The sequence below is a fragment of the Trachurus japonicus genome, chromosome 10, assembly GCF_045865225.1.
Source record: "Trachurus japonicus isolate A0001 chromosome 10, Traja_1.0".
Lineage (NCBI taxonomy): Eukaryota > Metazoa > Chordata > Actinopteri > Carangiformes > Carangidae > Trachurus > Trachurus japonicus.
The window spans coordinates 24,172,031-24,194,590 of NC_140916.1; the positions used below are offsets into that span (position 1 = coordinate 24,172,031).

Consider the following 22,560-nt stretch of genomic DNA (forward strand, 5'->3'; position numbering starts at 1 on the left):
CACACCACATGGTTGTTCTGTGAGCCGGCACCACCACCACCACCCAGAGTTTTTTCATTGTCAATAAAGGTATCTATCTATCTATCTATCTATCTATCTATCTATCTATCTATCTATCTATCTATCCGTCCGTCCGTCCGTCCGTCCGTCCGTCCGTCTGTCCGTCTAATTTGCCTCTACACCAATTGAATAAGGTATTGGGAAGAAATATAATCATTCCCCATCTCTCTGCCTTCCCCTTTCCTGTCTATCTCTACTATGTGCTATCAAATAAAGGCAAAAAAGCCTGTGGCTGGCCATTAGTGCACCCAAAGAAGAGGATATGATGAAACAAAGATGATTTACAGGGAAGGCACTTTTTTCGTTTCTGAACAGCAACAGTCTATTACTGTAGCCTACTTTACTAAGAGGTGATAAATACTATAAAGCTGCCAGTCAGCAAGGTCATATCAAAACTTAATCTAGGGGTGTATAGGAATAAAAAAATCACAACTAGAACTTGCCCTCCCAGGTGATACCGATATGTGAAATTTTGGGTCTTGGCCCAAGGACTATCAGGTCAATGTGTGTCCTTGTGTTGGTTGGAATTAGCAGATGGATGCAGACAGGACTGATATTTGGTGTAATGAGTGAGTCATAGTGATAGGAAGAGGAAAAGACGTGACCAGAGAGGAGAGTCAGGACAGCGCAGCTTCACTCAGACACTCCAGGAATAGAAACATCTCCGACATTCGTTACTAGCAGCAGGACGGTGCTGTGGCTGTGCATTTGTGTTTGGTTTTTTTCTATTCCATAGGAGGGAAGCAGACAGCAGACACAATTTGGTCTATTTTGGGAAGGGGCTTGTCAAACAGGAGCACAGCAGGAGCCTGTTTTACCCTCTGGAAAGTTCAGATGGGACCACGCGAGCACGAGCAAACGCAAACGTGTCCACATGCACGCTCACAGACACACACACATGAGACACAGCTGCGAGACTGTGGGAAAAAGGACTTTGGGTCCTTCATTTGGTCACAGTCTGTGAACCACAAAAATAAAACTAAAAAATTGTGTCTTCTGTTTCTAGCCTAGAACTGTTTAATTAAGTGTCCCACTCCAAGCAGACCTTTTCCCTCACCTTTAATGATATCACTGAGAGGAAATGTCAGACAAGAGAGGACAGCATGACAGCTTGTCTGTGGCCTCTACCTGACAGGTTGATCTTATTAAAGTTAAACACTGCTTAATAATGAACAACAGACCAGGAGAGGAGTCAGTGCAGCCATCTGTTTCTCTACACTTTAATATTACAGCTACATGACAGGAAACGCAGCAGACGAAAGAAAAAAACAATAAAAAAAACTCAGTTTTCCAGCTGACCAAATGCTCCTATAACCCGTATAACCTGCTGTAAGCCACTTTCTGCTCACTGTGAATGTAACAATGTAATATGACTCCCATAGGACAAATCTCTTTTTCCCTGCTGTTCCTTCACACAGGGGTCAAAGGTTGGGGTCGTCTGCAGAACGGGCTGCAGCCGGTGGGGAATCAGTGTGTGATGCTCAAGGACACAACAGCAGGGTGGATGCTTGTGGGCTTGTACCCAGCGCTCTATCACGCCGCCCTGCTGTCATTTTACCAGTGCGACCGCTGTACTGCATGGTAAGAGGAGCTTTCTAGGAAAACTCGTTCAGAGTCCGACTGTGAGGGCTTTGCTACTGTGTGATTTAATGGGGTGAGACACACAGCCCAGACACTGACACACTCATCATGACAATGTTTAGATGGTGCTTTTTAGCGGGTTCGATGTATGCCTTGTTCATTACATGTGTTTAGTGTGTTAACATGCTATAACAGTAAGTATAACAAAAGGTAAAGATGAGGTTGATGGGAAAGTCAGGAGTTATGAGTGAGTTAATCAAAATGATGGGACAGATTAGATTGTAACTAAGATTTCATGAAACGGCAGTAGTTACTATGAAAGATGCTGATCTTGAGCAATTTGGGGTGTCATGCCCATTTGAACATGTGCATCCTATCCTGTCAGTATAAAAAAATGTGCCCATCCATTTTTTGTGGATTATGCAGGATGTGGTGAAAACCTTGACCTGGGAGTAGAGAGCGAGTCGGCAAAATTCACCCATTGCCAAACTGACGAGAGCCACTCTGCGAACAAGGGGTTAAAGGAAACATGTTGAGCTGTAGCCCTCTATTTAAAAATGATTTATATTCAAAGGGTTTACATCAACACTGTGGAGACGGAGCACAGGGGAGGAAGTGGAGATGGACGGTTTTTCTGAGGGTTATGTTAATCTTCTTTAATTGTCCCATCTGGAAGTCTGCTCCCCTGCTTAGCCAACCTTCTGTGTATCAATAACTCAATATGTGACCAGTCAGGGAGACAAGCTAACTTTGCTGAACCGTATGCCTCCCAAGAACAAGACATAATTAAATCTGGGAAATATGTATATTTTTATTGAGAATTGGTCTCACAGTCCTTTCATAAGGGTCAAAATAACGTCTTCCAGCTGGAGATAAAGAACACAACATCATAGACAGAGCAAGCAGCCTGAATTTAGTTAAGCTAAACATCTCTGGAGATGAACTTAAATGGCACGGGTGATGAATTGTGCAGCAACAGTTTCCCAAACAAAAATGGAAATGTGGTCATAACTTCTGCTCTTTCCCATTTACCAGAACTCAAATTTCACTGTTCAGAACATCTGAGGTATATAATCTCTGTTGCGGCCGTCTGTGTGGATCAGCCTTCACATTTCTGAATATCTGGGTGCATATCTCATGTCAGGGAGTGCGTTCTGAAGTTACCAAAGAGCGTTGGAGGGCTAGGTCTCCTTCAGTACAATAGAGGCCATAGGGGAGATTGATGACTCATAGGATTTCAGGAGAGAGAGCGGACACACAGATCTGTGAGGAGACAATAGTGAAGGCTACAGATGGAACTGCTCTGAAAAGGCTGGGACAGGGGGTCTAAACCTCCCACAGGGCAACGTATGGATGTCACTGCGAGACGCTAATTCGGATGATATTAGTGTGCCCTATCCGGGAGAGTTATTTCAGAATAAAAGAGATCTAATCTTAAAATGATGGTACTTTGCAGTTTTACTAATCTGGAGGAAAGGGGGCAGTGCGTGCTGAATGTATAGTATAACAGTAACCAACATGTAACTTCATGCTGTTCTTTAGTCTCAGAGGTCAACAGCAATACTCAGCCCTGATGTGTTTGTCTTCAGAAGAGCATCGAGACGCCACAGGAGAAGACACACATACAATCACGTCAGAACACAAAACACTGGGTCTGTGCTTTGTAGGGGGTGAGAACACATTCCTACAATAACACCCTTGGAAATAAAAAAAAAAGAAAAATCCACAGGGGTTGAGAGTTGAAGACACAGACAGCAAAACACACAGGGTGAGAGACAGAGAGAGTGCAAAATGTGTGTGTGTTTCAAGGCTTTTAACACTAGAAATAAGTATATATAGGAAAGCAGATGATATCCAAAGTGTGTTGTTCTCATTTCTGTGATGACTTCTTCCCTTTGTAGCCATCAGTGGCCCAGATCTGCAAAAAAAAAACAGCCATGACCCCAGAGGAAGCTTTCTGTCTTATAACCTCAAAGCCAAAGCTTTTAGGTGTGTCTTTATGTTTAAATAGGTCACGTTTTTTGATTGAGGGAAACATCTCTTGAAAACCAGTTGAAAGAACTAAACAAAAGACAGAAACTGCTAGAGGTGGGATTACTCTGAGCATAGAGGCTGAGGACTGCCTGTGAGTGTGTGCGCGCATGTGTCTGCGCACACGCACGTGTGAATGAGCATGCGTGCTTCAGTAAAGATCAAGTTCTCTCCGAAAGGAATGTGTCAACTTTCTACTGGAGCTACGTGCACAACAGTTTGAGCAGGCCACCCCTTTTGTCATTATGATCAGCTCATAAATTGAATTAACAGCAAAGTGGTGAAGGATGACTGTGCCTAATTGGATTACGGTTGTTAATACCTTTTTGCCTTTCATGTCACATAAGGAGACAGAATGAGACAGAAAAGTAGAGGAGAAAAAGAGAAAGAATGTGAAAATCCACAGCCACGATGTAGGATAGAGCTGGGATTGTTCAGTTAAAACACACCTGCTCCACAGCTTTGAAGACAAGATGAAAGCATCTGCTCTAATAACAGCACTTTGAAACAACACAAATGTCAATGCCTTGCTCCTCTGGCCTTCGAGGTGTGTGGAGTAACAAAAAAAAAGAAAATCCGCTCTCACACAACCCCACCCCTCTTTTGTTTGTCATATCTCACATTACTGCCACACTTGTGCAGAAGTGAGCCTCAAATGTGTGTATGTTTTTTTCTGCTGTGCGATGAAGCACGTACTGTATCTCCAATTTGCTCCTGCGTGCAGTTAGATGGCAAAATGCATTTCAGGTTTGCCTAACAGGCAGGGACAGGAGAGGAGAGGGCCAGTGAGAAATCCCAAGCAGGCCCCTTCTTCTCATTTAACACAGAGACTCTGGATGCTTTGTTTAGCTTTAAATGCATTTTTAACAATTAAATGGATTCATAAATCATGTGCAGCCATGTTTAATGAAATGCCAGTCTGATAGAATTAATTAGATGGCTGCATATTAAGAATACCGTGAATATCTGTCGCTCTCACAATAAAAAAAGGCTCTCAATCAGGTCCCTGCTTATTGTCAATCTGTGCTGAAATGATGCATGTATAAGGACCTAAATGATTCAGTCCCTGCAACACTGCTCTCTAGAAATCCCCAGTCCCCAAACTCGTGCCATTTACCACCAACACAATGAAGCAATGCATAAGAATTTCATCTTTTATTCACCAGGGTACTCATAATAAATTACACAGACATTATCTAAGAGCCTGTATAGCTGTGGGTTAGATAACATGTAAATTTCTATCTGAGATGATTTGTTGTAGCTTAAACTGTGCTGATCTGTCTTTTAAATGCCAAGAATAAGTCTATTAATATGAGAGTAGGGTTGAACAGCAACAGTTGGGAAGCTGCTACATCTTGTGGATTTATGACAGAACTGCAAGACCTTCTCATTAGGAACAAGGCTTATGTCCTGATGTTGGTGATACCTCTTTGAAGTCTCATTTTGAGGCAGACCAGGTCATTAGGTTCACATTTTTTCACTTCTAATGTCCATAGAGATTAACAGACATGTTGGTTGTCACTCTTGTCTTATTTGGCTCTAAATGGAAAGTAAGAAATAGGGAATTAAATCCACTGTCCTCTACTCTAGCATTTTTTCACAGGACAACAACTGTGTATTTTGAGTGAGAAGGAGTTATTGCAACCAAATGCTAACCCTATGTTTCAGTGGTATTAGTCCTTAACACTTCTGTTGGCTCTTCTGGATGAGGAGAGTACAAAGCTTGCATGAGACTGTCTGAGAAACTCAGTTTAAGACACTTCTCCAAGTACATGTCCATAAAAATGATGTTGTTTTTTTTTGTCAAATATGCACATCAATTTTGTGTGATTTTGGTTAATTGTACGCATATTCATATTTATGTATTTAATCACTGTAAGAACCAACCTATCTTTGTACCTAACAGGGGTCAGCTGTTCTACTTTTGGCTGTGATCATTTCCTCTACTAAGGTTTCACAATGAAAATATCTGAAACTGGAGGCTGGGACTATGGGGCAATCAAAGCTATTAAATACCTCACTATCAGCCTAATGCTGGGTTTAATTTCAAAATGGAGGGAAGCAAATGGACTGTGAAATATGTGCTAATGGTAACAAGCTTTCTCTAAGTTTACAGAAGGAGACAGAAAGAGAGGAAGAGAGAGACCGTATAATGCCCCATTCTGTTATCTCTGAGTCTACACATATAATTTCAGTGTTGTGGACCCAGAATTCAGTGACAAGCACAATTAAACCGCTGACTGCAAAGGGACAGGCTGGTGTAATGCTGTGTTACAAAGTTCACAGAGAAACCAAGTTCACTGAAAGTATACAGTTTAAAAATACAGCCCACACCAGGCAAACAAATCTCAGTGCTATCAAAGAACTATATGAAATCACCTTTTCACTTCAGATTATGTTAAATGTGCTATTTAGAGAAAACATCCATTTTAACATAATTTTCTTTAGAGGAAATTTGGCTTGATAAACATTAAACAATAGTGCAGCACCTCTTCACTCGGGCCACCCACCCATCTCGGTATACATGCAGTGGTGCCTGACTTATATGTGAGGTGTACACAGTTTATACCATGTTACCAGTCTCTTGTGTAAAGCTCTAAAGCAGATTAGTAAGCTAAATAGCTCAGTGGTTGGACTTATATGTTTTGGTACGCCATGCACAACTTCATTACTTCAAAGCTTCTTTGATTAATGAAGAGAGAAACTGCACGTAAAGTTTCAAAAGGAAACCAACTTCAACGCCCAGATGAGAAATGGAGCCATGATGTGTGAGTCGTTTTCCTCAAAGCAAATGATGTGTTATTGTTTTATAAAGACAAAGCCGCCAGGGAACAGTTGAAAGCACAATCACAGAGCAACCCCATGTTAAGCATTTAAGATAGCTACACTGTTGTTAGGCCCAAATGGTTTCCTGTTGTAGTGTGGCCAACTAATCAGCTTACATAATTTAAAATACAATTTTTTTTCATAAATTAGTATGACTCAGCTAAAGCTCTAATCTCAAAAATTGAAAGTTTTGCATACCTCATTGGGCAATAAATCTAAACGAGGGCAGGAGGGTCAGAAAAATTGCTGTTCTGAGATGGATCTGGACCATTTTAAGACAAGAGCTAGAAAAACAGTTTTCTGTGTCGGTCTTTTTTAGATGGCATTCTAACATGTAACTGCAGGGAAACGAACAAAAGCATAATCAATAAATTTAATGTTACTCTGCCAGGGCTAACTAGGGCTAAGTGTTATTTGTGACATCTGTGCTGTTTCAACTATGACACATTGAAATGTTAAAAGGACCCAGTGAACAGAAAGATCATGGGAAATCATGCTTTATGTTGCATTTCCAATGGGGATCCATAACACTAAATGTCAACATAAACTATCCTGGTTGAGTTCACAGCACAGTGAACTACTTACAGAAGACCGCAGAGACAAGAGAGCTCAAATATGCCTGTTTGTCACGTTCGTTTGGTGAAGCGGTTTTCTGGGAACTTTAGTGCGTGATGGCGTTAACCATCCTGAGCATTTCAGGAAAATTACGCAGAACGAGGTGAGAACGGTAGGGAGTTGCTCTTGTCTCTTATGTGTGTATCTCACAAACAAGCAGAGACAACAAAATAGAGGGTTGAATAAAAGCTTTGTTTTAATGTCAAAACACAGAGAATATACAACTTTTTAAAATGTACTGTATGCATCATGAAGCATATTAATCCAAGGCCTATCATAAATAAATAGGAGTCACTTGAGAATAATCTGGCTTTCATGCAAGCAAGTGCTTCATCTGACCATAATACCATTGTCCAACTCCAGCCTTTCACCTTTCTCAAAGGAGGATAAAATATCCCTGTATATTCAAGGCTAACAAGCGGAAAATAACCACCCAGGAAATATTAAAAAAAAAGACAAATCAAAATGCTACACTATATGCAATGTGGTATTCAGAATAATAATCACACGGTCTAATCAATATTCCATTCATTATCAGTGCTGAGACAGCATTAACGAGCGGAGCATCAAAGCAGGATCACTGGATGCTGTATCCTTGCCCCTCCATATATGTTTCAGAATGTCAAAGGACATTTACAAATTCTCCTTGATCGAGAAGCTCCTGCCCGAGCTCAGATCCTTTGTAGTCAAGTCTCTCGTAAGGTGCAGAACTTAATGACATGCTTTTGTCATTGCTTTTTACACCCACACAGTTCTTTGTATAATGCTACTTCCTCTCAGGAGAGCTGGAACAGGCCATAGCCGACCTGTGAGGCGTACATGGCCAGATGTGCAGCAGGGAGGACGGGGCTGCGGCTGTATGAGCAGCAGAGTGCTGCCGAGCCAGCCTGCAGGTTAACACTGAGGGGGAAATTCAAGGACGAGAAGCCTGGGTGCAATACAGTCTTGTGTCCTACAACAGCTGCTATTTTGAGTTTCTCCACCTCGGCCTCTTGAAGCCTCTTGGCCTTAGCTCGTCGGTTTTGGAACCAGATCTTGACCTGAGTCTCGGACAGTGACAGGGAGGAAGAGAACTCGGCCCGCTCAGCGATGGACAGGTACTGCTTCTGACGAAACTTCCTCTCCAGGGCCAGGAGCTGCGTGGTGGTGAAGGGAGTGCGAGGTTTGCGGTTGGTTTTGTGTTTCCTCAAGGAGCAGACTGCTGGGCTGAGCTGCCCTGGAGGACATGAGGAAGATGAGGCAGAGTTGGATGTACAGTTAAATAGTAATGTATCTAAAAGGGGGTAATATTTAGAAAACTAAATAAAAGCAGAATTAACTGACAACAATAAGCAATTAGTCTATCAATAAAATGCCTAACACTCCCTCTTTGCTGCTTCTCAAATTGCTTGCTGCTGTTTTGTAGTTCATATCAACTAAACCTGGTTGGTTTATGATTAATTATAACAATATTGTTTAAAGTATTACTTTTTATCTCAAGAAAAAAAATCCTAGCAAAAACTTCCTAAAACGTTGAACTTCAATAAGCCTACTTTAAATAGTTTATTGTTGGCCTGTTATATATTTATGTTACTGGAATCATAATTGAATATGTACATTGATTAATAGGCAACGTTTATTAGAATCCTGTTTATTTCCTGAAATTTCACAGCTGTAAACCTAGAACCAGATGTGAACAGAGAATTTGCTCCAGCTTTTCACATCCAAACCGTGACAGATTAGATCCAGTGTGATAGCCTATAAGGCCCCAAAGGTATACAACGATTATATAAACCAGTATTTAAATTTGCTCTGATAAATTATTTAAGAAAAACCCCGGGGGCACTTACGGGGTGGTGTGGACATCGGCATGGGTCGGGATATCCAAGACGCACTGTCCCCTTGCTCCGATGGTTCTGATTTGACAGATACAAACTTTTGAGAAAGGTCGTCCGGTCTTTTCGCCTCGTTATTAATCAAAGCGTCGTCTCCCTTTTCTCTGTCCATCGCAGTCAGCGGTCTCCTGTCCGACATGAGCGCCTCCACGCTGAAGGACAGGGAGGACACCTGCGCCGCGCGCTTCTTCGGCCGCGGTGGTTGTACATCCTCATCTGTAGAAAACTCATCTCTCCAGTCTCCGGGGGAATCCATGCTTTCTTTTTTTTTTTTTTGTCGGAATCGATATCTAATTCCAGTCCAGGAGGCACATCACTTTCTGTCTCGAAGTACAAACATACGGAGTCCGCACGGAGCGAAACTGGCTGTAACTTGTCCCAAGTTGTTGTAAAGTCGACAAAGTTGGGAGCTGCGGAAAAACTTTGGGAGGCAGTCGGGACTTTGAGCCAATGATGTGTCCCGATGCCCGGGGTTGGGGGAGGACTTGTGATTGGACGGTGTGTTTGGGGCGCTCTGGAGGGGATTCCTGTGGTGCCACACCCCCCAACCAGACGGCAGATCAGCTACACATCAGCCTCATTTAGCAGTAATTACACAGGGGGACGATTGTTTCTTGAAAATAGCTCACTATGTTTTATCACAATTACTGACAGTGACAAAGTGTATTTTATATTCTCTGCACAACGCAAACCCAACGTTTGACACTAAAATCACAGGAAAATAGGTTTGATGCCCTGGATGAAACCAAGGCCAGGTATTTTATGGGGGGAAACGTCTACTGTGTTCAAATCAAGCTGTTTTAGTCTGGTGGACGGGCTTGGCTGTGTGTCAGAGCAGCAGCAGCAGCAGCAGTGAAAAGCATCAGTGTGACATCAGAGGAGCTGTGTTTGCTCTTAACAAAAGGCTGACAGCGCTCCTAACTCAAGCCCTGACTCGCAGCAGCAATTGTGGTAGTAATCACAATGGTAATCAATAAGCATCATGGTGCTTTTTAACTCTCAGACATCACTGTATGGCAAGCACACACTTAAATGTGCCAGTCAGTTGAGAGATGGATTAGGGTTTTCGGGCAGGCCTTAAAATGACTGTCATTACATTGTTATTATTAACACCTTGTAATTAGGTCTGTGGAATCCGGTTCTTTTAACCAGGATTTAACGGTAATGACAGAAGATTGCTACCTTCCTGAGGTGTGTGGCGCCCGCTGCGATTAGTCCCAGTCTCTGCTCTGTCGGTGGAGACAGGGGCGTCTCGTGCCTGTTTGAAGCTCATACCTGTAGGGCTCTGCAGTATTAGGAAACATCAAGTGGAGCAGGGAGCAGCTCTACCCAAACACTGCCTCTAACGACTCACTGATGGGAGTCATCACCGGGAGCAGTGCGGCGCTGTGAACGCCAGACAAAAAGTGCATGGATGTTACGTGAATAGTAGAAGGTTTTAATGTCATTCTGAGTGAGATTTGGTGTTCACTCAGCCAAAGAGAGACATGCACTGATGCAAAATGAATGTGCTCATTGCATGTGATGTCCTAAACTCCCCTGTCTGTCTCCCTGTTTCTATGTTTCTCTCATGTACTGATGCCCACACGCACAAAGGCCACCTGTGAAGCGACTGGAGAGTGCTGTCCAGAGCTCTGTGATCAGCCCTCAGAGAGACTGTGCACTCTCTGTAATCAGCAGGATTACAGTGGCAACAGGGGCTCCACTCCCCAGCCCTCCACATCATTAGTCTCCATATGAACCAAAGTGTTCGCACACCATGAGCTCACTTTCATGTAAACACATGCAAATCAATTAAGGGGCCTCTCTGTCATTTCACCGTGCTCCCTACAGATAGCTTTATGGAGAGCAATGGACACATGCAGCGCTGCAACCTGAGCGTGTATATGTTTGACATTTAAAAGTTAGTTCACGAGATCAAGGCTCACTGGCAACATTTACGTAGCTGTGAGCTGGACAACTGCAGCAACAGAGCATTTCTGAATAATCTAGTTTGCTGGAAAATCTCTGAGTTTATACATAAATGGGTGGAAATGGATGAAATTGTAAATAATTGTGGTTTTTTTTTTCAGATTTCCATAGCCTTAATTATGATATATGGCCATATCATCACAGTGTACAACATCGTCTCTATTTTTTGGTCTGTTTAACTTTATGATTTTGTATTTGTTCACTAATAAAAAAGAAAAAAATGCATTGATTTCTTATTCTGAAGTATAGAGCATACTGTATCATTGCATGTTACCACTAAATGGTGAGACAGGCTGTCGAGAAATATGACCAAAAAAAATAATTGGAAAATTAATGTTTTGCTTAAATGAATACATGTAATTCAGAGCCATTCATGCAATGGGCTCTTTGCAGCTCCACTACTTCCTGAACTTAATGCTGCTCCTTTGTTTCCTGTCTTACATTATTGGACAAACTGATTAATCCAGGTGTGTCTGAGTAGTCACAATGGTCAGACACACCTGGATTAATCAGTTTGTCCAATAATGTAAGACAGGAAATAAAGGAGCAGCATTAAGTTCAGAAAGTAGTGGAGCTGTGCAAAGAGCCCATAAGAGAATTGACATGTTTGTATATTAAAGGACAATTCCAGGCAAATTCAACTCAGGGGTGTATTTTCCTAATATTTTAGGTCTAAAAGAAGGAATCTGAAGATTTTCAGTTTAATCGCTCCTGTTTTGCGGTGGCTGTGTCTGTCCCCGCATCGCCACGGCAGCAATGAATGGGAGCAGATTGAAGTTCCGCTGTTTAGGCTGTTTACAGCCCTCAAAGCCGCATTTTTTTTCCACAGACAGCGTCAGATGGCTACTCAAACATGCACAGAGAAGTTCATTTACTGCAAGCAAGCCGACATGTTTGTAAAACTAGATCTAATTCAAAGTCTCCCGGAGTCTCGTGCGAGACCCAGTTGCCGTGCTCGGTGTGTTCATGTGCAGTCGGAGCTACCGTTTGTGTCATAAACACAGGAATATCAACTCTTGACTTGCTTGCAGCTTTGAGGGATGTAAACAGCCTAAGCAGCTGAACTTACATCCACTCCCATTCACTGCTGCCGTGGCGATGCGGGGACAGACAGAACTATCGCAAAACAGAAGCAATTAAACTGAAAATCTTCAGATTCCTTCTTTTAGACCTAAAATGATAGGAAGAGTTGAATTTGCCCGGAATTGTCCTTTAACTATCATTGTTGCAAATAACCGGAGCTGGCCTCAATTTTAAATTATGAGAGGGCAGAGCCAACAGTGCATAACAAGCTCTCTATACTCTGTTGGTGCTGCCGGGTCAACCTGACCAGCCAACCAAAGGTACCTAAGTCAGTGTGTCCAGATGGGGCAGAGCAGCAGAGGACCTGAGCTAATGTCCTCAGCTCCAAACACTAATTAGCTCTGCTTTTTCTTTCAGCTTGACTTCACCTGCATTAGTTCTGCTGTAACAGTGGAGTTGTATAATACACATTCATAAATGTGCTTAAAATGTTGCTACCGTCCAAGTCAAAACAAAGTCCATAAATACTTCATGGTCTAACTCCGGGAGAAGACTTGTTTTAAATCATTCAATCAAGATCCATCACGTGTCATGGTTCTTAAATAGGGAGTGGTCGCATGAGCATGAGCATGAGCATGAGGCAAAAACAATGAATTTTAAAACGGGAAGCTTGCTTCCACTTCAGCCATGCCATTGTCTCCAGGACATGCAGCATCATGATGACAACCCAACGAGGCACACAACTACACACAACAACCCACAGACTTTTTCACTGTAGCCATCACAGGCCAATCAAGAGCGAATCAATATTTCATCTGGAGACAGTGAAAATAAACTACCAATAAAAAAAAAGACAGGCACAACCGCGGACAACTTCAAAATAACTGATGTTTAATGTCGTTGTAAGTATAGGGTAGGGTGGATTACAGTGAAAAGTAAAATGAGCTCTTAAGATGTTTTTCCCAAATCTAAGGAGAGGAGTTTATTTGGGGTGCATTTTGGCTTGCATGCCTTCAAATGAGTCCTGTGTTATAAAGCTGACACCCACCACTCCCAGAACTGTTTGTTTACTGAAGCACAGTGGTTACAGAGCACTCTCTTAAAGTGCAGTCCTGCTCTACATATTAACACATGTGACCGTACTTTGCATCAAACCTCACGACAGTATAAACCATCATTAAATCAACTACAGATGACACTGTTGATATGACTTTAGGTTTAATTAATATTACAATTTGTAATCTGTTGGTGATTTATGACAGGAACTAATTAGGCTTTTCTAAAAATAATTTTGCCATAACAAGAAATGAAAATTGAAAGACGGCGCTGTGGCACTATCACCGTGAAACAGAGGTAATATATGCACAGTTTGACAAAGTCTAATTGTGCTATTTGTTTGGAATTTGACGCAATTCAGCATAACATGGTTATTAAATGCAAGTATAATGGATGCATACATCTTGCCATTAGTGAGGATAAAGGGGAACCTGCTTCAATCTAAAAGGGTAATTATATTCTGGGATGCTGGAGGTAGTCAGATGTGTTTTCTCATTATTGCTACTTCAAGCCGTTCAGTCAGTGCAATCATTGCTTGATGGGTAGTTGAATCTTTGAGCAGGTGCATTGTTTTTTCCACACAGCAAGTCGTAGCAAGTCTCTTCATTATATTAAAAAACATAACAACAAATAAGACTAAACCCCTGACTCATGAAAGCATTGGAGGTTCATTAGACCCCATCTCACCACAGCAAATTAGTTATGCTAATGTACAATGTAGCCTACATGTGATACAGTGGTAGACTGTTTGGTATAAGCTGGTAGTTCAACTTTGACTCACAATTACAGCAAATGGAAACCACGAAAACACTTCTCTGCAAAATTTTCCCTGAAAAGCAGCTGAAAAGTCACACCTCAGTCACACTTCAGAAAACAGGGTCTGCAGTTTCAGGAACAAAGTTATTCATGACCCTCCGACTAACTTGCATTTAGGAGAATCGTGTATTACTCAACACAACAGTCCTGCAACTGCAGCAACATAACGCTGCCCAATCTTACTAAATTACAGTGGTGTAGAAATCTGTATTAAATCACAACTGCCCAACCTCAGTATTTGGGTGGAACAAACGTTTAAGATCGATTTTTACAAATCTTAAAATTAGCCTTAAGTGAGTTATCTATGTTTAGAAACAGTAGCTGAGGATGGGAGCAGGCATTTATTTATCTATTTGTTTATTTTGGGCATGTCAGTTAGATCAATCATCATCACACATCATCTTAGTTTAAATACACATGGCCGAGAGGGAAAGTGGGAGAAGCAAAAGCTTATCTAGTCCCGGCATACTGGTTCATAAGAGGCACAGTATTTTATTTTTATTTTATCGTTGTTGTTGTTCGTTTTGTTTGTTTGTTTGTTTGTTTGAGTGTGTGCGTGGACAATGGAGTGGGGTGGGATTGAACCACGAAGGTGTCTGTGGGGAAATAATAATAAAAAAGAATTTAAACACATAAAAGACACAGTATTATTAATTATTAACATATAATTACAACCAACAATGGGTTAGCTATGTTCATCAAGTATATGTGGTCTCCTCTGTCTGTCCACGCAGTTCCTAAAATTGTTAAAAATATAAGCTGAGCACTTAGTGCATCTCTTTACATGTTTCTAAAGAATGAACTGCAATATAGCCGAAACTTATCACATATCGCCCACACCAACCGAGACTGAGACATTTGAGGCAGAGCAGTGGACTGACTGACTGAACGTCACTGTACACCCACAACCCTCTGGTAGCATGACTAAAGATAGTTTAAAGAAAATCACTAAAGAGTTAGCTATATTACCATGTATTACATTTTCAAGTCTATAGGTCAGTCCAATTGGTGAACATATCATATTCTTTGCAGATGCCGCCAGTACTAAAGAGACACATTAGTCTAAGATCTCAGAGTAAGTTTGCTCTTGGCTTGCAAAGGGATGGTGCCTGTTTACGCAATTAAGGCTGATGAAACTCTGTGACAGCGTTTGTTTTCCTGCAGATTTTAACACCCAGAACTCTTCCTGGCTGTGAATATAATTCAGTACTTCTGGGGAGTCTGTATCTACCGTATATAAAATATATGAGGTATCAAAATCACATCGTGGTTTAACTAATGTCATGGTGCCAATTAAAAAGAAAGGGAAAGAATGAAAGTATGGTGTTAAATGCTCTCAAGCGTGATACTTAATATGTGGTTGCTTCACCTCACAAACACTTACATCAGAGTAGGGGAAGTGAGCAAATTACAAAATCTTATGTTAAACGTTTACAAAGAAGGGTTTATATGTAAGGCATCTCCATTAACCATGCCAACCTAACAGCTAAAGGGGTTTTGAGTGGATGGATTTCAGTGTTTTAAGTCATGCTGCGTGCTAGCAATGATTGGACTGTCAATGAGTCAACTATTTTGGTCAAGATTGAAACATCTCACCTATTTACATTGTCACAACATATTGCGCAAACACTTCCAGAGAATTTTTTTTTTTTTCAAAGGAGGTTAAATCGAAAGCAACTGGACTTAGTTATTTGTCTAGGAAGACGTTGACGTTGGACCAGTCCCAACCTGGTCAGATGCGTACATGAACTGATGAAGCCTCTTGGATGAGAGGTGAAACGTCTTCCTAGACAAATAACTAAGTCCAGTTGCTTTCGATTTAACCTCCTTTGAAATACTATGACCTGGGCAAATGAGAATATGCATCGGCTCACTTCCAGAGAATGAATCCTAATGATGTTGAGCATGTTATCATCCTGTTATTAGTCTGGCTACTAAATACTGTTAGCATGTAGCTCAATGCACCAGCATATTAATGTATATAGTCTGAAGTAGGGATATACATGATTTACTGTTTAACCGTTAACTGATAACAAGAACTTTGACCAATTAATGTAACAACGGCGCTGCAAAAATAAAAAAAGGGGTAGCGCTGCGCTCTGCAGCCGGTTCACCTGCAGCTCTCCTGCAGCTCCACAGACGAGCTGTCAGAGCAGTGCTCTTCTGTTCCTCTCTCTTCAGCCTGGTGTTTGGCTGCACTTTGTAGCCATAAAAACAGTTCAACATTGGACAATCTAGCCGCCATCTGAGCACGACCGGCTGAGCAAGAGCCCAGTGGACGTGGGGCTGCACAGCTGTTGCAGCACATGTGTGTGTGTTTTATAAGGGCAAAGAAACAAAAATCATTGTCGATAGCCCGAGCACAAGCCTAGTCACAGACACCCAATAGAGTTAACGGTTATTCGGTTAATAATCGGTTAGTTAGTTAGTTAGTTAGTTAGTTTCATTTATTGTCCACGGTGTGGAAATTTGTTTTTGGTCTCATAAAAACAACAACAACACTTACACACAGACATCTTCAGGGCAAAAAGCAGAACAGCAGTGGCAGTTACATTACAACACATCAACGAGGCATGGTGTTCAGTGCCCCAATTGCATTAGGTATAAAGGAATTTTTAAAAATATTACGATTTGCCCTTGGCACTTTGTAACGTCTACCAGAGGGAAGAAGTTCAAGCTCCCTATTGAGTGGATGAGAGGGATCGTTTGCTATTTTGACAGCTTTTTTCCTAAGCACTTCCTCGTACATACAACTTAATTGTTTCTGTCTTGTCCCTATGATTTTTGAGGCAAGGTTTACTACTCTCTGCAGCTTGCTTCTTCCTTTAATGTTTAGATTACCATACCACATTGCCATGTTAAAAGTTAGAATGCCCTCTATCAGGTTCTTATAAACTGTTTCCATAATGAGCGTCGGTTATCGGTCAGAAGGAGTGGCTAGCGAGGCTATAGCCAAAAGATGATAGTCAAAGTGTGTAATGTGCTAGCAGCAGCAAACTGAGTTTTTCATCCTGGTACTCTTTTTACTTAGCTTTCTGGAGCATTTTGGTGTCTTTTGATTTATAGTTTTGGTGTTATTATCACCAGCTTTACAGTTTTTGACTGTTATCACTGTGAAAACATGCGCTACGGTCCAGCACTAAGGCTAGCCAATAAACATAATGGAGCATTTAGAAGCAGAAAATTCACTCAGGAATTTGTAAAAACCAAAGCAGTGCATAAATGTGAGTGAAAACTGGACTTTTGTTATTCCATAACAACTTTACAAGGAGATACCAGTAATACATGAGTGTTGTTGAAACACTCCATAGTAGCCAAAAAATACAAGACCATTTTCCTGTTAACTATAACTATAGCTGAGCTTCAGAGTAGCAATACAGCTTTCAACTGTGCTGACATTACCAAGTTCTGTTTCACACTGATCCTCATCAGTCAGGATGTGGTCGAGTACTGTAGGTGTTAATACATAATGTGAGAAGCACCATCTGGGTTGCCAAAATGTAAATAAACCCAACATACAATCTACAGTAAGCTCAGAAAGCTGCTTAGAGTCCAAACAGAGGCTTTGCATTTTAGAGTTGCAACAACAAAGATGACTTTATGTAAACACAAACTGACAGCTAAGCCCGTACCACACACAACATATTTATTGCTTTACATAACGTTTCACAGCTCAGTGCCTTTTATCAATCTCTCTCCGACACAACTCCAGTTTCTGCTCACTACCTTATTTTCCAAACAGATCCTGAACAACAAAACCAGCTGGTTTCAAACTGCACAACATCCTGGGGCCTCTGTCCATGTAAACAATGCAGCAAACCGCCGGTCGACAGGCCCAGCAGAGGTACAGTTGCTACAGTCTGCCAGTCTCCTTGCAGACCGCAGCTCTGATTAAAAGGCCTGTTTAACTGCTAATCACCACCCCAACAGTCATTTATCCTCAATGCTGCAGAGACACTTGCAATGAACTGCCTGTTTACATGTTCAAAACCACCAGCTCAGCTCGCTGCAGAACAAATCAGCCTGTGAAACTTGAAGACGTTTTTCTGCGCTCACAAAAGATGAATGTAGCATGATATAATTGCATTCCTCCATGCATCCAAACTGCATTTCGCTAAGGCAACTGATAGCATTACAATTCTAATGCACCTGCAAAGTTTTTGCAACAGTATACAGCAAGCAAGTATGAGTGCAAAAGATAAGCTGCTCTTTTAGATGAAAAATGTTTGATTACATCTAGTGTCATGGTTTGAGATTAAGATTAAGTTTAGCAGACCGCAAATAGACCAGGATAACACTTAATCATCTGATAAATACATATACAGTACATATACATAGAAATTCAAAAGCTACAACAAATATATTCTAAAACGCTAAAATACTTGCAGCTGTAGTAAATATCGGTGGTACACCATCTAATGACATCAAGCGCTCTACGTTATAGCACATATTGTACCTACAGAGGCAACACTTCTGTGAACTTTAGTGAGAACTCTGATAAGGCTGCCATGTTGTGTTCAGGGTAGAAAAGGGTAAAACAACTGGCCTCTAAACACAGAGGCAATGAGGCTCATCAATCAAAACATTAAGAAACTGCAGAACAATTTAAAGTAAATTGTCCATGGTTTAACAACAATTATTTTACAGTTAAAATAATCACAGCCATATGCTGCCCGCTGGTTGATTTTCTAATATAAATCCCGATAAAAAGAGGAAACTTGAAACCTCTGGTGGCAGATTCATCACTGAAACCTCTGGTGAACAAGTTAGGGTCAGTGCTATTATTTATATATATATATATATATATATATATATATATATATATATATATATATATATATATATATATATATATAATTTGTTATTTACCACTTTTAATTTTTTTATTTTATCAATGAAACATTTTGTAATATACTGAATGATGACAACAAACAACGGTCCCGTTGAGACACAATGACCTCTTTTTAAAGGGAAGCATTTAAAAATGTCTTTGTCCAGGTGATTGTACAATGACAATAAAGCTCTTGAATCGTAACTGTTTATCAATGACGTTTGATGATTGTAATGATTGTTTACACTGCCCAAATAGTGACTGCAGCTTGACACCTTCAAAATTATCATCACTTTGGTAAAAGAAGCTCACACAGTGGCAGCTGTGTGTTTTTAACACACATTGCACTCAACTTCCTGATCTTAGGGAAATATTCTCCCATTCCGTGGTAACACGATGCTTCATTAATACCACAGACAGACATTTATTCATTGTATACTGTTATCATAAATTGGCCTCTGATATTTCAGTGAGAGGGAGACACTGATACCAGAGTAGGTGGTGCCCTCTGGTGGATAATCACAGGACCTTTCTCTGTGTCAATCTATTGGTAATTCCTGTGCCTTGGTGTACTTGGGAAGGCCTTAGTATATTCACAGATAAACCATTTAATCTCATGCCACACAAGTTTACAACTTTTGAGGAAGTTGTAATGTTATTATATGGTTAATGTGTGCACACTAATGTGTTTTTCCATTGTTGTTGTGAGATGAATGAAAAACATTACACACATTACCGTAGTGTGTAAGGGTTACTGGTCCCACTGGACTCCCTCTCACCAGTTTAATACCTCAAAATTTCAAATAAATTAGTGCAAAGATTTGAGTATGGACTGTTTTAATACAATAACATTGTAAATTGAACCTTGTGTAAAATACTATTCTTCCAGTTGTTTACAGTCTCTGAACATTGCCACTAAGAACAAACACAGATAAACCATCAAACTGTGTCTTACTGTAACATTGGTTTATCAACACTGCATGCTTAAAGAACTTAATGTCCACTAATCCAAACACTGATAAAATATTTGGGATTGAATACTGCTAACTGACCAGCTATTCCGGGTAGTGCAGCATCATTGGGCCTGGCTGAGAGCGATGAGCCTCTGTCTGATAAAATGGTTCTCCTCCAGCATCTTGGCGATGGTCCTAAGAACTGTCAGCTTCACCTGTCCACAAAAGGTGTTACAACCCCCGGGAAAAAATGAGAGGGAGGAATAAAAAAGCTTTTTCGTCTAGTTTATGACTTGATAGCAGTTTGCACACTGTGTGTCTGTGTGGTGGATGAGGAGGTGCAGATTTAGTGGTTTTATCAATAGGCCTCATTCAAAGCCAACAATTTGACATGTCATAATAGTAGGAGGAGCACAGGTGTTACTGATAATATTAACAGTGGCTCTGCTCTATTCAAATATCCCAGTAAGTCAAGGCAGTGTGCTCAGCCATTAAGACTTATTATTCACACCTGTGTTCTTCCCACTGTGACTTGTCTTTGATAAAAAAAATAATCAATATTTCCAGACTTTTCATTTGACAGAACACACGTTCATTTTGACTTGTACTGGGCAGTATTAAAGTATCAGTATTCACCGTTTCTAAACAAGATGAATATTTGCATAATGAAATGTTATCCAAACAAGTATGTTAAAATAAACAACTAAATATAACACAAATACCATCCAGAAAAAAACAAGTGTACTCAGTTTTTGACTGAGACTGGTATGTAAACCTCAAGGCAGCTGTGGCACTAATGGTTAACGTGTATCCAAGATGCTGTAAGATGGTGCAATATGCAGTACAGATTAAGAAGAAGAGTGTGACTAACAGCCAACCCTTTGGCTTTTTGTCATCCAAACACTTCAAAATAATCTCCATTGGCATTACGAACGCATGCACATAGTGATGAGTTGTTATTTCTGGGGGGTTTGATGTGCAGCGGGTTGAAAGGAACGGACATGTTGTTACCATGTTGGATTTTCTTCTTTTATTTTCCAAACCCAAAATGAACAATCAACAAAATATTTTCAGGTATATAGCTCAATTGTTTAGTATTTTCTCGTGTTGCTCAATATGCTACACTTCAGTATAACATGAACAGGGCCTACCTTTTTCTTCTGGTCTGCTGCTTTGCTAGTGGGTGTCTGGGACAAAAAGAAAGCATCGATGTCTGTGCCAGCACCTGAGGACAGGAAATATTAATGTAAATTTTAGTGTAATCTACGATAGAGGTTGGTTTTGGCCAAGTAAAGTAATTCAGTGCAAAGCTGTGCACAGCAGGAAAACAGGGGAGCGTACCTATGTTGTTTTTGAAAAAGGGTCCCCTGTTCTTCCCAAAAAAGGGTCCTATGTTACCCGGTCACAATCACAATACATACAGTACTGTTGTCGGTCAATGGACTCAATCTACTTATCTGGACTCTCTCTATCTATCGGGCCTGTCTAGCCTCTAAAAACTGGTCTTTTTACTAAACTTAACCATCTTCTTTCTTCATTGCCTAAACCCAACCAGGGACAATTCCACTTCTCACTCAAAGTCACAACTTAACATTTCACTCAAAAATAGGCAAAAATCTGCTCACAACTCCACTTCCAGGTATGGGACCAAAAATTGCATGTTCCCAGGGTCCTTTTGGGGAAATGAAAAAAGGTCACATACAAAACGGGGAACATAGGGATGACCCCGAAAAGGGTGAGGACTCAGGACAGTGTTTTTCCTCAGTAGACTGTATTTTTTTTTTTTTTTTAAATCTTTGTGAGTTTTTGGTGACTAGAGGTAAAATTTGATGGTTGTTCACATGTAAACAACAACAAAAACATTATTCAACCACTGGTAGTCGGATTATATAGCCAAAATAACACTGGACGTTTTTGAAGGGTTCAATCATCTGGCATCACCTGGTTTCTGGCGCACTAGCTTCTAGGCTAACTCTGGTTAGCCGCTACAGCTAATTACCCTGGGAGTCTCCTCCTGCCCCGGCCACAGGGGCCACAGGTGTCCTGGGTTTAGGCCGACTTGCTGCGGGCTCCAACATCCGTCCTCCCGGTGTTTTGCCGTCGCCTTTCGTCGCTTTCTTTTTAGACAGTTTGTGACCGCTGAATTGTGGTAGTTTGACTTTTAAAGGGGACTGGAGGTTTTCGCCTCTTGGCCGCTTGTTGGCGCGCTTTTCTTTCTTCCGGCTGCACCGAGAGGCGGACTCGTCCCGGTCCACGGTCTGGCTCGGACTCGGTTGTGGTTCATCTCTTTGACTGGAGCCAAACCGAGGAACATACGCGGTCTTGACTGGAGACATCCCCCCTCTCAAACTACGCACCACTATATATTCCTAAATCAAAATAGCCAAATTTAGCTAACTGTAGTTTTCTCTCCGGGAGTTTGGCTGTAGCGCTTTCAGCCAGCAGGTGGCAGTGTTACCCGGATGTCACCCGCTACATCTGTAAATTAAATTATTATTTACTTACCGGTAGCCTATGTAAATATAACCCAGTAATGTGTTGAGATAAGCTTCAGGTTGGTGTATGGCCCGTCAACCTACAACACAAATTCTAGGACCCATAGAGCCTTTAAATTGAGTAAAAGTAGGCTATATTACTGCACAGCTTTTCAAAGTCTAATATACAGAAAATTATCCAATGAGTGCTATAATAGGCTATTAGATTATTGCACTGTGGATTTCTGTAATAGAGGGGGAGCTAATTGTAATAATCTGGTGTACAGTATAAGAAAAATGCATGCATCACATTTTTGAGGATCATTATACACTATGAATGTAATATCTTAATTTGTAATGTACCTTGTAGTTCAGGCAAATATAGTGGACTGAAAACATCTTAGTAGGCCTATTGATTATTACCAATAAAATGAAATGAAAATGCTTAA

At 41.0% G+C, this 22,560-nt stretch overlaps 2 protein-coding genes across 3 annotated transcripts; both read right to left on the minus strand.

Moving 5' to 3' along the window:
• Positions 1-2,532: 2,532 nt before the first annotated feature.
• On the minus strand, positions 2,533-21,984 carry LOC146980092 (uncharacterized). 2 transcript variants are annotated; one of them, XM_085788754.1, is made up of 4 exons: positions 21,637-21,984; positions 20,789-20,862; positions 19,737-19,852; positions 2,533-3,559 (listed from the first exon to the last, which is right to left on the minus strand). In XM_085788754.1, exons 1-3 carry the CDS (start codon positions 21,971-21,973, stop codon positions 19,760-19,762), a joined length of 504 nt encoding a protein of 167 aa, XP_085644880.1. In that variant the 5' UTR covers positions 21,974-21,984; the 3' UTR covers positions 2,533-3,559; positions 19,737-19,759. The 2 variants fall into 2 exon arrangements, with proteins under 2 accessions (XP_085644880.1, XP_085644879.1); XM_085788753.1 differs by lacking the exon at positions 2,533-3,559 and having other exon boundaries at positions 19,488-19,852.
• On the minus strand, positions 7,294-9,560 carry LOC146980093 (homeobox protein MSX-2-like). Its single transcript, XM_085788752.1, has 2 exons — positions 8,943-9,560; positions 7,294-8,329 (listed from the first exon to the last, which is right to left on the minus strand). The coding sequence occupies exons 1-2, from the start codon at positions 9,241-9,243 to the stop codon at positions 7,890-7,892; spliced, it is 741 nt and encodes a 246-aa protein (XP_085644878.1). The 5' UTR covers positions 9,244-9,560; the 3' UTR covers positions 7,294-7,889.
• Positions 21,985-22,560: the final 576 nt, after the last annotated feature.

What these genes read in the sequence shown, in the direction of transcription:
- LOC146980093 (XM_085788752.1), bottom strand. Translation starts at nt 9,243, where the DNA reads ATGGATTCCCCCGGAGACTGGAGAGATGAGTTTTCTACAGATGAGGAT. An exon ending in GCCGATGTCCACACCACCCC is followed by an intron (nt 8,330 to 8,942) that starts GTAAGTGCCCCC and finishes CATGTCCTCCAG; the next exon opens with GGCAGCTCAGCCCAGCAGTC.
- LOC146980092 (XM_085788754.1), bottom strand. Translation starts at nt 21,973, where the DNA reads ATGTCTCCAGTCAAGACCGCGTATGTTCCTCGGTTTGGCTCCAGTCAA. An exon ending in GGCAGGAGGAGACTCCCAGG is followed by an intron (nt 20,863 to 21,636) that starts GTAATTAGCTGT and finishes TCCTGTCCTCAG; the next exon opens with GTGCTGGCACAGACATCGAT. An exon ending in CAGCAGACCAGAAGAAAAAG is followed by an intron (nt 19,853 to 20,788) that starts GTAGGCCCTGTT and finishes TTTTGTGGACAG; the next exon opens with GTGAAGCTGACAGTTCTTAG.